General features: G+C 35.1%; 1 protein-coding gene across 3 annotated transcripts in view; it reads right to left on the bottom strand.

Annotated features, from left to right (window-relative positions):
* The window catches only part of Wdr7 (WD repeat domain 7), a 438,292-nt gene that overhangs the window by 96,686 nt on the left and 324,095 nt on the right, over positions 1 to 17,511 (bottom strand). For all 3 annotated transcript variants that reach the window (XM_004623683.2, XM_004623684.2, XM_023715190.1), the window contains 3 exons: positions 14,143 to 14,260; positions 12,273 to 12,422; positions 11,575 to 11,657 (listed from right to left, as the gene is read on the bottom strand). In XM_004623683.2, coding sequence (XP_004623740.1) covers positions 11,575 to 11,657; positions 12,273 to 12,422; positions 14,143 to 14,260 — 351 coding nt within the window. The remainder of the gene's footprint in view (positions 1 to 11,574; positions 11,658 to 12,272; positions 12,423 to 14,142; positions 14,261 to 17,511) is intronic.

Genomic DNA, 17,511 nt, shown 5'->3' with positions numbered 1-17,511 from the left:
TGTCCAACAAAGGATTTTTTGAATCTGAAAACGTACTTGGCAAGTCTTTCAAAAGCACAAAAGCTAAATCACTTTTAGTTACATATCAAATAAATTGTCTCAACCTTAAAACAAATGCATGTATTAGGGATCTCTGGAATTTTGGAGGTTACGATCTTTGATCAGATACGCCCCCTACTATTTGCTTTGGGAATTAAAACAGAAATGAAGCAAAAGCTCCTTTCTTAAAAATGCTTATAATATTGATGACTGGGAATTTCAAGGGGCCAAAAGTCAAATGTGGGGGATTATTGAAATGTAATTATATTTTCCCATTCATTTTTAAAATCCCATATCCAGTTTTAGTTATTTATTATGCTACTATTGGCCCTCAAGAACATAGTAAAAGAGCATTAAACTTAAAATTACATTTTATTTATGTAATATTTGCAGAATATTACATCCTTTTTTCTTGTGCTGGGAACTGTGTTCTGGCACTAAGCTACACCCTCAGACCTAACTTTATTTCTCATCTTTGACAGTAACAGAAAAGAGCCTAAATTTTACTCTGACATTAGAAAAAATATTTTTGCAAAATGAATAATGATAATTCCTTTTGGAATGTGTGTCTACGGCATGCGTTTTTATTAGTTCAATAACACCTGTGCAAAACACAGCAAAAGCAGAGCCCTACGCTTCTGCACTTTAAAGATGTGCTTCAAAAGGGGTAAGTATTGATATGGTGCCCAAAAGAGGAATAAATAATCACAGTGACCCAAGCATGGTGCAGTTCATGCTTACTGATCTGCTGTGGGGGACTTTTACAGGGAGATTTAAGTTCACCTATGTAACAACTTGTACCCAAATCTGAACAATGAGTTCAAGCTTTTAGTGATGTTTATCCTCCACATCCTGAAAACAGTTCTACAGTCTTAGTGTCTAGGAAGCTGTATTATTTATATTCCAGCCAATTAAATATGCATTATAATTACTCAGAGTCCTCCTTCATTCTGTCTGTAATAGTAATTATCTAAAGTGCTGGGTAATGCTTTTGAAGATCACCTAGGTGACAGATGAAGGTAAAATAAAGGTCAGCAAGATGTCAAACAACCTATATTTCTTTCTTTTTTTGGGGGGGGAGGGGTATTTAGTACAGGGTCTACAGGGGCTGACCACAGAGATTAGACTCAGTGATCCTCCTGTTTTCACCTCCCAAGCGCTGGGATTACAAGCATGCGCCACCATTCCCAGTCTCAATTGCTGTCTCAGCACGCCCAGGGGCTGGCACAGCACACCAAGGATCAAACCCCATTCCCTGTGTCTGCCTAAACAGGTGCTTTCATCCACTGAGCTATCTGGCTGGCCCCACATTTATTTCTTAAATATCACCTTGCTGTATTTCCAATTCTGCTTCTTCATAAACATAAAACTAATATGATCTATAATAACCCCACTACTAATATACCCATGATTTTAAAAGGTGGCATTTAATTTCTATGTTACAATATAGTCTTATTTGTTACTTCGATGAAAACTCTGACATTAGTCATTCTGTACAACTTTTTTTGAAAGCTATACATACTATATTCTGTCAAGGGCAATAAAATGTAAGTAATTTTCTTATATTATTAACAGATAATAGTGTGTTAGTAATATCTTTGGAACTAAAAATGTGAATTATTAGGAACTATTTAAGTCTATGACTATAAAATTTATAACTACTTAGTACCATGAGATCTTTTTGTCTTTCACTAGATATATTATAGAATATACACAGCTACATAAACTATTCCAGGAAGATCTAGGGTTTTCATTAAATTCAGAGAAACCTTTAAGAAAATAATCATAGTTGATGTTAGGCTCACAATGCTCTTGTTTTCATGGATTTTGAAATAAAAGTGAAATTGGGTATAATTCTTATACACATACACACTTACATACCTACCTACCTACCTACCTACACACATACCACAAAAGAGCATACTAGAGCATGTTATGGTGCATCTATAATAAAAACAAGATAGAAGTGAGGATATGATGATAAGCTAAGGAGCTTGGGTGATTCAAGCCATAATTTTTTAAATTATGAGAGAATTTGGTTTTAATCTGTCTAATGGCTAAAGAATTTTAAATTGAGCACTAGTCATATATGCAAAGATTAAAAAGCAAAATGCATTCAAGGTTTCTTAGGCCGAAGTGAATAAAAATGACTGTCATTGGATTTAAAAGAAAATAAAAAGGGTCAGCCAAATAGCTCAGCAGACTAAAGCGTCTGCTTAGGCAGAGCACAGCGGCTTGGGTTCAATGCCTGGAATGCCATGCCAGCCCTGAGCTGGCCATTGAGACTGGGTGTGCTGGTGCGCGCCTGCAATCCCAGTGCTTGGGAGGCTGAAAATAGGAGAATCACTATGAGTTCAATCTACATAATGAGACCCTATAGACCTTGTACTAAATACATTTTAAAAAAGAAAGAAAGAAAAGAATAAACTCCTGAGCTTCACAAAGGGACATTAAACGATGTGCCAACCGACATTAACATGATAGTCCTACAAAACATGTACTGGCTGTTTTTTAACATCCTTTCCTGGAAGATTCCTCACTGTAGACTACAAATGCGAAAGACAGCTCTGAAGAAGACCAGAAAACTAGGACCAAACATGTAGTTCTCAATTATTTAATTTAATTTAAATTAATTAATTAAATTAATTTAATGCAGGAATATAAACTAAAATATCTAAAGAAAGAAATGGACCACATATGGCTTACACTTACTATACTTATATTTTATGTTAACTTTAAGGCTGCATAAAACATGTTATAAAATCAACAAAGGGTATGGGTATATATGTATGCACACATGTATGTATTTATGTATAAATAAAAGGACAGAGATAGACACTTATGTACAGGTTAAAAGTTAACTTTATCAGTTACTTGACTACTAAGCATCACAATCTAATTGTCCAAAAAGTTTTAAATTTATAAAATGCCTTTCTTAAAAATTTGATTTGAGAATTAATGGTTTTAAAAACACAAGGCAGGAGGGTCAGTTTGAATTCAAACATCCGGAAGGCATGGGCTGAAGGAAGGACTACAGGCATTTCCCGTAGAGATTCTGGATTTATTCCAAGATCCAGGGCTTGAGACAACAGAACATGACCTCTAAAACAATACTTAGGTTTTGTTTTTACACATATTTCATATTTCCCTTCAATGGGAATTTCTAATTTCATGTGGATCTGAGTGTTATAAACAGCTAAATTTCTCTGAGGCATGGTTCTATTTATATCAACAGTATGATGCGGGCCATCCCCACTGCACACACTGGCTCCTAGGAAGCTGAGCAATAAATGTGTAACTCACTTCTGGAACGACATAGAACTCTAACCTCCCCTAAGTTTTCTCTTTCTTTGCAACTTTTATTTTTCCTTTTCCTCAATCTCCTTACTATACTTATATTTTATGTCAACTTTAAGGCTGCATAAAACAAGTTATAAAATCAACAAAGGATATGGTATATGTATGCACGCATGTATGTATTTATGTATGAATAAAAGGACAGAGATAGACACATATGTACAGGTTAAAAGTTGAAAAGCAAAGCTATGGAAAATAAATGAGAATGTCTGGGTTTTTATCTTGGAGATGCAACTTTATCAGTTATTTGACTACTAAGTATCACAATCTAATTGTCCAAAAAGTTTTAAATTTATAAAATGCCTTTCTTAAAAATTTGATTTGAGAATTAATGGTTTTAAAAACACAAGGCAGGAGGTCAGTTTGAATTCAAGCCCAGCCTGGGTTACACAGTTAGCTTAAGAGCAGGCTAAGGGCTGGCCAAATAGTTCAGCGGATTAAAGTGCCTGCTTAGGCAGGTGCAGGGGCTGGGAGTTCAATCCCCTGGTCTGCCATGCTGGCCCTGCCCCAGGGATGCACTGAGACTGCAATTGAGACTGGGCATGGTGGCCTATAATCCCAGCTTTTGTGAGGCTGTAAACAGGTAGATTACTTCAAGTCCAATCTAATAGTGAGTCCCTGAACACCCTGTAGACCTTTCCCTAAAAATACACAACAAAAAACAAAAACAAAAAAAACCTGGTCTTTCATAATAGAATATAATAGAAATCTGAGAAATACTTGTCAAAGAAAATCTTAAAAACATAACTGCAAGTTTTTAAATCCTGATCCTAAAATTACAAACCCATTGCATATCAGAATCATAAACCCATTGGTCAAGGTGTAAAAACAAAAATAACAAAGTAGAACAAATTAAAAACAAACCCAGGATGATTTAGTGTGTCATAGTATTTCATTTTAGGGCTCAGTTAAACAGAATTTATATTCTATGTTAAAACAGTTAATGATTCCACCATATATATTAGCTTTTAATTGAATTAATTTTAAATATAAAGATCATATTTATAACACTACATAATTTTATGGATACGAAAGTGATAACACAAATTTACACCTCTCTCTGTATATATGTATGTTATGTTTTTGTTTGGTCTTATTCTGCTTTGCTCAACAGTTGCTGGTTCCTAACTCCTTCACTAAGGTAGGTCATAGAAACTTGAATCTTTTCTTCCTTCATGTCTTGGAGCCCACTAATGAAGGAACAGTCTCATCTTTGCTTGCTCAGTAGTAGGCTGCATATAAGATCTGGCTCATTCCAGAGGGGTCATGTACCATACCTTGCAGGAAGGAGTGGTGTACAGAGAGGACAAAAAGAATCTGAATAGACAAAGTTGTCAGTGTTTCCCTACACAGCCTATTAACAATCATGCCTATACAATGAACTTTCAATAAAAATCCAAATGGAGAAGGCTTAGCACAGCTAAATACCTAGAGGTTCCTGGAGGTGGACGGTGGTTAAAGAGGGCGTGGCATACCCTTCTTTCCATGCCTCACCCTATGCAGCTCTTACTTTGTGTTCACTGTAATACCCTTTATCATCAACAGGAAAATGTAAGTACTTCTTTTGCATTCTGTGAGTTAACTTAGCAAATCAATAAAACACAAAAGGGAGTTGTAGAACCCTGAATTATACCCAAGGGATGAGAAGAAAAAACAAACCAGGGTTTGTGACTGGCATCTAAGGTGAGGAGGAGAGAGGTCAGTTGTGGGAGTTTAGCCCTCAACCTTTATGACCTGACACTAGACCTGCCAGGTACACCCTGTCAGAAATGAGTCAGAGGACAACACTTAGCTGCACAAGTGCCTGCTTACTGTTGGGGAGAAATTCCTTCACTTTAAAGGTAACTATCTTTAACAAATTTAAATACTACTTCTACTTATTACATAGAGTGAAAAGAAAAAAAATTAACAAAACGTGCTTCAAATTATTATTTTTTTGTAATTGTTTTTTTCCATAATTTTATTGAGATTAGAATATATTTTTAAAAATAGGCATAAAGAATTATATACTTCTTATGTTTACATATAAGTCCAAAAATCTAACCATATACAACCTTGAAGCAGGACAGTCCCACAATATTCCTTTTCCTGTCTCTTGCCTTCATTCACCAGCCCCTTCTTTTTGAACAATCATCTGCCTGAGAGAGAGCACCACAGCAACTGGCATGTCATGACAAGCAGCCCGTATTCAGAAGACCAGAATGACAGGCATTCCAACCATGAAACTACTATTACAGATTACCATCTGCAGTGCAGTTGCTTAGTTCACAGGTATCAGTATATATAGTTAGTCAGGGTGAGAATCTTTCCAGTTAACTGCTAGATTCAAAAATCTTCTGGAGATTCTCAGGATCATTGCCTAGCCTATCTTCTACATATAACTGTATGACTTGGCATGATCATGTTTCCTAGCTCTTTCCTTTCCCTCTCTTGATTAGTTAGTCCTCGAGATCCTGCTTTCCTTTCACTTGTATTATACCTTTCTATTTGTATTTCTTCTTTTGAGTTCTTATACTAGGGAAACTATATGATATTTACATATGTGTGTCTGGTTTATTTCACTTATTAGTGTATGTTCAAGTGGCATCTACTTCAATATAAAGGCTTCTAGTTTATTATTCTTAATAGCTGAATAATACTCCATTATGTAAAAATACCGCATCTTTTTCAAGCATTCCTCAGGTGATGGGCATCTTGGTTGTTTCCAAGATTTGGCTATCACAAATTGTGCTGCTATAAACATAGGCACACATATATCACTATATGATATGATGTTTTCAGATCCTCTGGGATTATTCCCAGTAGGTGGTTTAAATGGGATCCATGGGATCCAGTCCAACTTTTCTAAGGAGTCTCCATACTGATTTCCATAACGGTTACATCAGTCTACATTCCCACCAGCAGTGGAGAAGGGTACCTTTTTCCCCACAGCCTCTCCAACATTTGTTGTTGGGTGATTTCTTTATGATAGCCATTCTTTCTGGGGTGAGATGATATCTCAATGTTGTTTTAATTTGCATTTCATGGATAGCTAGTGATGTGGAGCATTTTTTCATAGATTTATTCGCTTCTTTAATTTCATCCTCTGAGAAGCATGTGTTCATCTCGGATGCCCATTTCTGGATTGGGTCTTTAAATTTTGGGGCCCTAGTGTTTTTTACTTCTTTATAAATTCTAGAGAGCAGATCTTTGTCTGAGTGCTTATTAGTTAAGATGTTTTTGAAATTTGTGGGTTGCCTTTTCACTTTGTTGGTAATTTCTTCAAATTATTATTTTTAAAATTATAAACATTTTGAGACTCTTAATTTTAAAATAAGCATTTTACTATATTTTGTCACTCAAACAATCTTCATCTTGTAACAATTACATGTATACAGAACACATAAGCTTAGAGTCACAGTTAACATATTTAATATTGTTTATAAGAGCCCTGGATTTTCAGTCTTGTGTATTGGTTGTGAAGCAAAAACAGGAAAAAAAAAAAAAACATTTTTTTTTTCTGGCAGTCAGAAATAACATCACTTTGTAACTTTTACACATATAAAATACTCTGAAATATATATTAACTGATTTTTACAGACATTTTGGGTTTTCACAGTGTTATCAAGGTATTGAGACCTACAGGAAACCAATGTTTCTGAATACATAAATCACCAGTGTTTTGTTGGGTGCTTCCATAAACATCATGTCATTTCTGAGTACTAAAGGAAGCTGTCCACCCTTTTTCATCTATCAACCACAGCAACTGAGTGTCAGTGTAGAGAAACATCAAAGAAACTAGCCTACCTTAAAGCCCATAGCATTTGGACATAAGAAAGAGCAAAAGAAAGGAAAATGAGAGAAAGAAGAATGCAAAGTTGGATTGAGGTTTTAAAAACAAGTGTCACTGACCCACAGAAAAGCTGTCAATGTCCATTGGAATTTCATATTTATTGAGGGCATTTATGAATAGAGGGTTCAGAAGAACTGCAAGGCACTTAGGACAATGGCACAGGAGTTGCAGCTACTAAATAAAATAATTTTAGTTTTTGTTAAGATGTTACCTTTATGTTCATTTATGAACCCAGTAAAAGTAGGCTAATAAGTATAATGTCATCACGCTGTAAAAGTTTTTTTTTTTTTTTAATGTATTTAGTACAGTGTCTACAGGGTCTCACTACACAGATTGGACTCGTAGTGGTCCTCCTGTTTTGTAAAAGTTTTGAAGTCTTATCCAATCTTAGTGCTCTTTGAAGCACCCCATAATTTATTATCTAGACTAACTAATATTTAAGATAAACTATGAGTTTATATGGTTGATCATCTTTCTATGTTTATAGGCTAGCACTCAGATAAATGGGGCCTATGTGACTTATATCTTCTGAGCCTTAAAACTATGTAACATAATTTAATAACTATTATGAACCTGAGGCTTCATCAGTTCATATCTTACCAAGTGTTATAACTTATATCAAGATCTCCCCATGCCTCACCCCAGGCCTTATGTGCTCATAGGTAGGGTTTTTCAGAGCTGGCTGGATCTAGGGCAATGGTAGCAAACCTAGAGCCTGAATGCCACAGCCAACTACTTGTTATCACTGAAATCTCTAAATTGTTCCCTATCACTGATCCAGACGTTTGGTACTGAGATGAAGGATGTGTGGTACTGAACTAGTCCAATGATTGATTTAGTATAGTTCTGGGTATGGGTGGCATCATTCAAAAGGCTGGTAGCTTAGATTGGATAAAAAGGGAAGGGAGGCTTGCTGCTTTCTGCTCGATGTCTGCTGTCTGCCATGCCATGAGGTGTTTCTTCCCTATGATGTCATGCTGCCCTATATTTGAACCAGCTGACTATGGAATGAGCCTTCTATAAACTGTGAGCTGAAATAAAATTTTCTTGGACGGGGAGATAGCTCAGTAGAATAAGCACTTGCCTGGCAAGCACAAGGTCCTGAGTTCAAACCCTGGTACTGAAAAAAAAAAAAAAAAAAAAAAAAAAAGAAAAAGAAAAAACAATTTTCTTCCCTTAATTTTGGGTGTTGGGTATTTTGTCTCAGTCATGATAAAAGTAATTAAGACACCACCTTTTGGCAAAAGTATTTCCATTGCTGGTCAACCACTGGGAAAACTTGGTTTGTATGAAATTCAATGACCTGCACTTTGGTACTATGCCAAACTTCTGTACTCAACTTATTTTTTAACTACCTTATCACACTGCATTTACAAAATGTACTGCATAATTTTGTTCCTCCAAATATTTTACTAGTCTGGTTTTCTGTGCAATTCTAGATGACATTCACACATTTATTCTGCAAGGATCAACTCTTCTGTGAGGTTGTCCCAGAACCTACCACCACTCCTACCACAACCTTCATCTCAATTCCCTCAGATGACAAATCTCTCTCTTCTTTTAATTTTTTTTTTTTTTAAAGATAGGGTCTCACTAGACAGTTCAGGCTGGCCTTGAACTCATGGTGATCCTCTTGCCTCAGCCTCCTGAACGCTAGGATTACAGGTATGTGTCACCATAGCTAGCTCCTCTCTCCATTTGATAGCCACTTTTATTAAAGTGCTTTCTGCAGATGTTACTGTTTTGCATGCTCCTTTATGAAACTTTCTGAGATTCTTATATGCCAAACTGAAGTACTCTATACATTACATAACTCAGAACCTGGCTGATGTTTTCAAGGAATACTTTGTTAACACAGAAACCAGACCTGTCTTTCTGTATAAATACCTCCCTATTTCCTTGAGACTATGATCTTAGGCATCATTACTTCCCCAGACCTAAGCTCATACTTGATACACAGCAGCTGTTCAATAAATGTCATCAAATTAATAAATAAAACACAACTGCTTTCAGGCAAATAAGAAAAAATAATGTATATCCAGTTTTCAGCTAAGACAGATGCCTCCTTCCTCTTCCAGGACAACACAGTGACAAGATCAGATATGTGGCAGATGAGGGAGACTTAAGGATGGGAGGATGCTGCTTGTGGAGGAGACAAGCTTCTGGCAAAGGCCTTTAAACACTGAGCAATTTGCTTACATCAACTCCAGGATGCTTATTTACATAGCAGTGGCTGATGCTTCCAAGGACTACTTTGTTAACATTCATTATGTAAGGCCAATAGAATCACTTCCTCCTCACCTCCACTAAGTGAGAGCCATGTGTGTTCTCACTTAAATGTTTCTTTAGGTAAGTAACAACTGATTGGGAAAACAGCAGTTATATGTATTATTAAAAGCAAATGCACAACATCATGTAACTCGGTAGTGTCCCAAATTTTCTGATCAAGGAGATTATGGGGCCAAAGAGGAAAGTGATTGATGATGTAGAGAGTGCCTAAGGAGAGTCACATGGAGAGAAAACATTCTCTCAGGCTTTCACAGAGAGCACACTGGCCAAGCAATGGCCATGACTCATCCACATGGCTGACACTGACAAAGGTTCTACAATCTGAGGTACAGGATCTCAGGATAAATCCTGAGGGGATTTCACTGACCTTATCAGACCCAAAAGCTACAACTCTTGTTGCATAGGTCCTGCTTTACCTTGGTCTTAACCATCCAGTAGAAAAGTATGAAGTTGAAATATAAGAAGTAAAGCCATGCTGTTCTATTGAGCTGTGGGGGACTCAGGTCATCAATGTGTGACATTGCCAGTGAAGCGGAAGACCCAATACTACTGTGGGCTGCTGGACTCTTTTGGAATGTTTTGCTGAGTTTACACACTTATAATATTCAAATAACGGAACTTAACAAAAAAAGGGGATACAGATGAATGTCCATTTTGTATCTGTGTATTCAAAGTGGTTAGGATAGATATATAGTTACATTCTCTTAATGAATAGAATGATTTGTTCTAATGGTGTTTGTAAATGGGATGTCAGGTCCGCATCTTGTACAGCAATTAACCACTAAGAAGAATGTATGCAGTGTGTTAATTATTGAAACTGTCCTACCGATTTGCTTTGAAACTGTCTCATTGCTATTTGTTTATTAATAAAATTATAGCAAAAAAAAGCAAATGCACAAAAGATTCAATATACTATTTAATAAGAAGTATATAAACTAGAATTTATGTGGCACAGCATTAAAAACAACTGTATTTTAATTTGCCTAATGTGTATCTCAAGAAAATACACATCTGCATACATGTGTGCTGTAGTGTACTCTACCTGCGTTCACAGTTTAACTTTTATGTGGCATAAATAAAGACTGTAAAATGAAGACACTAAGATATAAAAGCCTGCTGCAAATACAGAAACTGATATGGGAAAGATCACGGAGTACAACCAATTAAGGAAGCACATGCTGAGATACCAGGAAATACACAGGACACAGTGGCATAATGTAGTGCCAGAAATTATCAATGTACTCACAGAAATTAGCAAAAATAAGTAAGGATATCACTAAACTTCTCATAAAAATGTTACATAAATGTAGTTTGAGTTTTCTAAAGTCTACTATCTGTAATAAATTTAAATACTATTTCTACTCATTACATAGAGTGAAAAAAATTTAATAAAACGTGCCTCAAATTATTTTTCAAATTATAAACATTTGGAGAATCTAACTTAAAAAATAAACATTTTTCTATACTTTTTACTATATTTTACTACCTTTTGTCACCAAACCAATCTTCATCTTGTTACATGTATATAGGACACATAAGCTTAGAGTCACAGTTAACATTTTTAATATTGTTTATAAGAGTCCTAGATTTTCATAGGTTCTAACCCTATCTTTTCATAGCAAAAAAACCTATACCCGATAGGACATAGGGCAAATACTGGTCATTATATTAAAAAATAAAATTTAGCAGTGAATGAAAAAAAACAAAACAAAGCTTTCTTCTGCCTGAAAGCTAGAAGCTTCTGAACTCCATTCTGTAATATAAATAATAATTTGAGCAACGAATGTAAGAATACAAAGATATTCAGAGGATGCTACCTCTTATTTATTTTCTGAGTTGTGGACAAAACATGACCCATTCAAGCAGACTGTTTCACTATATTTGTGTTTTTGCCCACACAATGCTTAAGTTGTTTTAGAAAGTAAGCAGATATTAATTAACTAATTAATAATTGGCTTTCTAATCGAGACTTTTTCAAAAGTATTTTAAATATTTTTACAAAGTTTTCCTTACTGAAAGCTGTTTATTGTTTTGCGTGCTCTTAAAGGAGTCGTTACCTGCAGATAGCCGGAAAACACTCTTGAAGACCTTTCTTTTTAACTAAAGATCCTTCAAGGCAGTACATAATAATGTCCATAACCTTTGACAGAAAAGACAGAACTTAGAGTTAATTTCTAATGCTTTATTTTCTAAAATTTAAGTTATCATGTTAGGCCTTGTTTGCCACAAAAACATATATATAATTTGGTTACAGCATTTACATAAAATAAAACAAAAGCAGTTTTAAGCATCTATACCATACATATTATTCTTTGTGTTATCTGTGAGAGAATTTAAAGCAATACAGTAGAAAAACGCAAACAAACTTGTTTACTGTAAAGTCAATTCATGTACCAAAAAGCTACCATTTATTCAAACACATTATACATCTTGTTTATTTCTGATGAACCTCATAAAGGAGAATATAATGCTTATGAAAACTCTAATACAGTCCAATTTCATGTGAATGGTGAATGAAGAGTGATCATCTTGATTTTGAGGAAACTTAACCAAGGCCTTCCTTCCAAAATCAAACAAAAGTTAATTCATGTTAATTTGCTCTTTTTCTTTCTCTTTGTCATTCACTCACCATTTCCTTCCCTCTCTTTCTCCTTATCATTTAAAGATACTGGAAATAAAGGTGTTATGTCATGTTAACACATTATGATATTTAATTTAAGGTGCTGATGTATCATTTAAAACAGGTTATTCTTACCTCTACAAGAAGATCAACAACATCCGTAGGCATCTTTTCAATAAGTATTTCAATGACTCTCAGAATTTCCCCTTTAGCTCGGGCAAGAGTTGTAGTGTGCATATTCTGCTGTGACTGAGTATTTGCTGCAAGAGCTGTGTGTCTGTGTACCTATAAAAATATTTCCATGCATTAGCTATGATGGCCACTGATACAGTTTTAAATTTCTAGCCACAGGCTTGTTTTTCACTTACTAATACAATAGGAAAAACAGCAAATCACTGAGGCACATCAGGAAATGCTTTTTATCATAAAAATAATATTGAGTATAATAACTCAGTATGTACTGAGTAACAAAATTCTGTATGTTCCTAAGTCCTATATGAGACCTTAATACATTACTAATGTAATATTTTTACAAAACCAGACTAAAGTTTGTGAATTCAGCACATATGGCACTAAAGTATATGTCATAGTTAGGAGATGTCCAGGAAGTTTAAGATATGACCCAGGATCCCAAATAAGGTTGAGATACGGGATAGTGATAATAGTAAGAAATATAATCTAAGCAAACAGAGTAAAACATAACTTCTTTGTAAAAGGCAGTAAGTACAAATGGTTATAATCAGAGTATTTTAAAATACTTTTGGAACCAAAAGCTAGAGTGGAATGAGTCCAAAGCATTGGTCTTAAAAGGCCATATACAAATACTTATATATAAATTGTGTAAATTAAGTTAAAAAACATAAGGACCTGTCAGACTAATGTAGGACTTATTTAATGTAGTCAACAATCCTATCTGTGTACATTTCATGCCTGAAAAAAACTGGTAAAAAATTTTCCATAGCTAGCAAAATTATTCATTTACCTATATACAATCTCTCTATATATCTATATCTATATATCTAGATCTATATATATCTCACTTATAGATGTATGTATTTAAATATAGTGGAACTTTCCTGTCACACTATGCACTATTAGAAAGCATATGCTTCCAGTCTGTAAATTTATTTTAGAAGTAAATTCAAAATTCTAGTGCTTCCTAATCACCTATACAAACTGCTATTAGGACCTCTTTCCTCCCTTCTGGCTAACTTCACATCACAAATATTTATAGCATGCTTATTAAGGATAGCTCTGGGGCAGACATGGGCCCAATAGGTTTCAGGTTATCAGAGTAGACTCAGAGGTATTTATTTAGTATTTTAAAAATTCATCATAGCTACAGGAAAAACAACTCAGACAGAACCCATACCCTACGGACACTGAGTCTGCACATTATTCATGCTGAAATGGAATAACTTTAAAAAAATTTAGAGCACACCTCCTTTCTTTTTAGTCCCACTACTAAGACCTATAGAAAAGATTTTTATAATGGCTTCATTGTTCTTTACTAGTTTTTCAGTTAGATGTGGGCAATTAGTTAGAACACTAAGAATGTGAGAATCAATTGGCATTCAAGTCTTTATCTGTGACATTTAATAGGAAAAACAATTAGCAAGTTTATGACTTATATTTTTTGTTTACATTTGGAGATCCAGTGCTAAATACATTTAGTTTTGATTAGAGGTAGGTTTTTACACTTGAAAAATGTTACTATCTCTACTATGTTTCATATAAGCCTCCTACATTTCAGGCTGAGAAACTACTGTCAAATATTTATAAGAATGGAGAGCAGAAATGAACAACAAAAAAAGCACAAGTAATAAATGTACAACTGGATTCAATGTTAAGCACAGAGGCATGTGCATTCATTTTAGTAATAAATCATTAACTTATTAGTTTTAGAACAAACTGGGAGGATTATTTGTGAATATAAACTCCCAGATCTCAATATCCAATATTTCCCTAAATGAGAAGATGGAACTCACTGAGAAGTTCCGCTCACCTCCTTGGCTATGGTGGTGATGAAGGCGGGTGGTCTGGCAGTGGCAATGAGGGAAAGGGCATGCCTCGCAGATCGGGCGGAGTCAGCTGCGGGGCTCAGAGGCAGCCCCATTGTGATGCTAAGCAGGGATCGGAAAAAGGAAAAAAGAAAAGAAGCATTAGAAATATAGACTGAAAAGATTAGACACAGCTTATAATGTCAGTTCAAGGTCAATGGGAGCACTCAAACAGTTAGAATATAATGGACTTGCAACAATGAGCAGTGATTAGGAGTCAGGGTGTTCTGGCATCAAATACAAAATCGAATAATTAACCGTGAAGATTGAAAACAGTATGTGCATCTGTCCAAAGTGTTAAAAACGCCTTGTTAACAAATTATCAAGAACTAGTACTGAATGCATATCACAAAGCTCAGAAAAAGTCAAGAACAAATATCACGCTGGGCATTTTCAAATCTTGTCCTAAAGAAAGGTAAAGTTAATAATTTGTTTACAAGGTCATATTAAAAAATTAAATTTAAGGCTATATACATAAAAGGAAGCAAAATTCATTTCCACTTATTAAATTATCTAAAGAACTGAGAATGACAAAATTAATTCTAGTTTATACTATTATTTTTAGTTTGAAATATCCTCAGCATTTCTACTTTTAGAACCAATCTACTAACCAATGATTTTCCTGATACTGAATATTGCTGTAAAAAAAAAATCATGATACTAATTCTCACTGTATAAAGAAAGAACAGACTTCATGACCCTGCCCAGGCTTTGTATAAGACTATACACAATAAATCTTTCCAAGCTATGAGAATATGAGAGTGATGAAAGAGTGATGTAGACTGTCTACCTCAGACACATAAAAATCAGTTTTATTTCTAGTCTATTTTACATTATCTATAAACCACTGTAAAAAAAAAACCTTTTAATTAAATGCAGCATGTATTTGCATATTAACTATACACAAGTTATTTTGTTAGAGTATGGATCCAGCTATAGTTTCTAAAGTTACATAATTTTTATATTTAAATATGCACATTGAGTTATATTCAGATTTATCCTACTCCTATTTATTATAGTTGCTTCACATGTAAACTGGATTATGTTTACTAAAAATTCTCAAGATGCTTAAAAGTATTTCTGTAATTGATCCATAAATCATTATTTCAACTTTTAGGTAAAAATAAAGATGTATGACACAGACATACTCAGTCACAGTTAAAGGAGGTAAGCTCATTAGAGAAGATTCTGTTCATAACTTTTTGTGACTGTTACACTACTTAACTCTTTGATAATATCTGTCTGACTTTTTGCAAATTGAGGGTATATGCAAAGCATGCACTCAGGAGAAGAACAGGGACTCTTCCTTTGATGTTTAGCAATAAAATCAAATGTACAAGCAGAGAGAATAAACACATTTTAAACAAAAGAAAAATATACTGCAAGTCCCTTCTATGGAGAAATCTCATGCCCTTGGTCCCAGCAGTAGCTGGAAAGAGGTGTGCACTAGTAGGATGGATAGCAGATTCACTTTTGGATTAATTTTTGATATCGCAAATTTATCAAAGGAAATGTTTACTATGTGATAGTGCTAGGCCTGGATTGCTCAATGATTATTTCACAGTTTAGATCACATATCCGTATTTTAGATTAAGTTGTTAAAAACTCAAGAGGTAATTTGGCTTTTTAGATACCCGGTGATGTTTCCCTTTTTTCATCAATTTGAATGAATAGTGGTTGATGATATTGAAAGACTGGAACAAACTAAAATGATATGTTAATTGAATAATTTTGAAGAAACCTAAATCAAATTTTATAAGATCAATAAAATCACAGATTGTTAGAACTGAGAAATATTTCCTAGGCAATATCCCTGACAAACAGTCAGCTAGGAAAAAGGGATGCCTATCTTCTAGGCAGCTCATGATACATGTGGAAGGCATAACAAAGAGAAGAAAAAAGAAAAAAAGAAAAGGGCCAGCGAGATAGCTCAGTGGATTAAGCACCTGCTTAGTAAGCGCAAGGACCAGGGTTTGATCCCTAGTCCCGCAGGCCTCACTGGTCCCACCCTCCCAGCATGCTGAGCTGACAACTGAGTCCAGGCGTGGTGGTACACACCTGTAATCCCAGTGTCGGGAAGGCTGAAAACAGGAGGATCACTACGAGTCCAAGCTGCACAGTGAGACCTTGTACCAAATACATAAAATGAAAAAAAACAAAAGAAGAAGAAAGAAAGAAAGAAAAAAAAAACGCTAGCGATGAAACCTAAGATCTAGAATTGAAACCAAGCTTCCCTGTGCTCTTTCATGATGTCCTATATCTGCCCCCAAACATTTCTAATAGGTGAATGAGACAATCATTTTACAAATGAAAGATCAGGTCGAGAGAAGTTAAGAGAGAGCTAAGGCAATAGTGCTCTGTGGTCTTCCTGCCTCTGTGCTCTTGCTTTATTATTGGTATGTATGAATGAGAAAACGGCATAAATAGGGTTTGCTACTACCCATGGTTTCAGACATCCACTGGGGTTCTTAGGACATACCCTTAGAGTTGAGGCACTATGTGTGATGTCTTCAGTATCGGCATAGCTAGCCTCCAGAGAAAGCTAATTCACTGTAATGTGACTATACTCAGCAGCTTTATATGAATGGTTAGATTGTATCCACGAGAGAGGTTTCTAGTGTTATGTTGTAATAATCAGATTTAAATTGTTCTATTCAATGTTAATAGGAGTCTGAATAAAGACACAGAATGTACTGATATCAATTGCTATGCAAAAAAGTAAAGGAAAACATCTATATTTAGTAATAGAATTGAGATCCATGAAATCTTCAAAAAGATCAAATGCAGCTAAATAAGAAGTCTTACAGGTACAAAGATAACCAACTTTACAATGTAGTATAGGCAATACCTTACTAATCTGAACTTATGAAATGCTGAGAGCTGCAAGTGAAATATAAGTATATATGCTAGTGATAACTCTGCCCAGAGAGCTGGGTTGGATCAAGATAAATATAACAATATGGAAGGGGTTATTTCTGAAGTACCTCAGGGCTCTAGGTATACAGTCTGTCCTCCTTATGGACTACTTCCTAGACACTTAGAAAACAGGTTTGCGGAACAGGATAAAGTTACAGCATCCTCCTCGAGTCCAGAGAAGTCTGGTCCACCCAAGCTGTATGCCAGTGGGAGTTCCTGCAGTTAGAAACTACAGTCCCACTCCCATTAGCAGGATTCCAGTAAACTCAATGTCCAGCTTGAAGTGCTTATTCTGCATGGAGGAGGAAGATTTACTAGGAAGAGGAGAAAGAAAGGAAAGGAAAGGAAAGGAAAGGAAAGGAAAGGAAAGGAAAGGAAAGGAAAGGAAAGGAAAGGAA

The sequence above is a fragment of the Octodon degus genome, unplaced genomic scaffold (genome assembly GCF_000260255.1).
Source record: "Octodon degus isolate 3935 unplaced genomic scaffold, OctDeg1.0 scaffold00003, whole genome shotgun sequence".
Taxonomy (NCBI): Eukaryota; Metazoa; Chordata; class Mammalia; order Rodentia; family Octodontidae; genus Octodon; species Octodon degus.
Note: the sequence above shows the minus strand (reverse complement) of the source record. Positions and strands in the feature narration are given on the sequence as shown.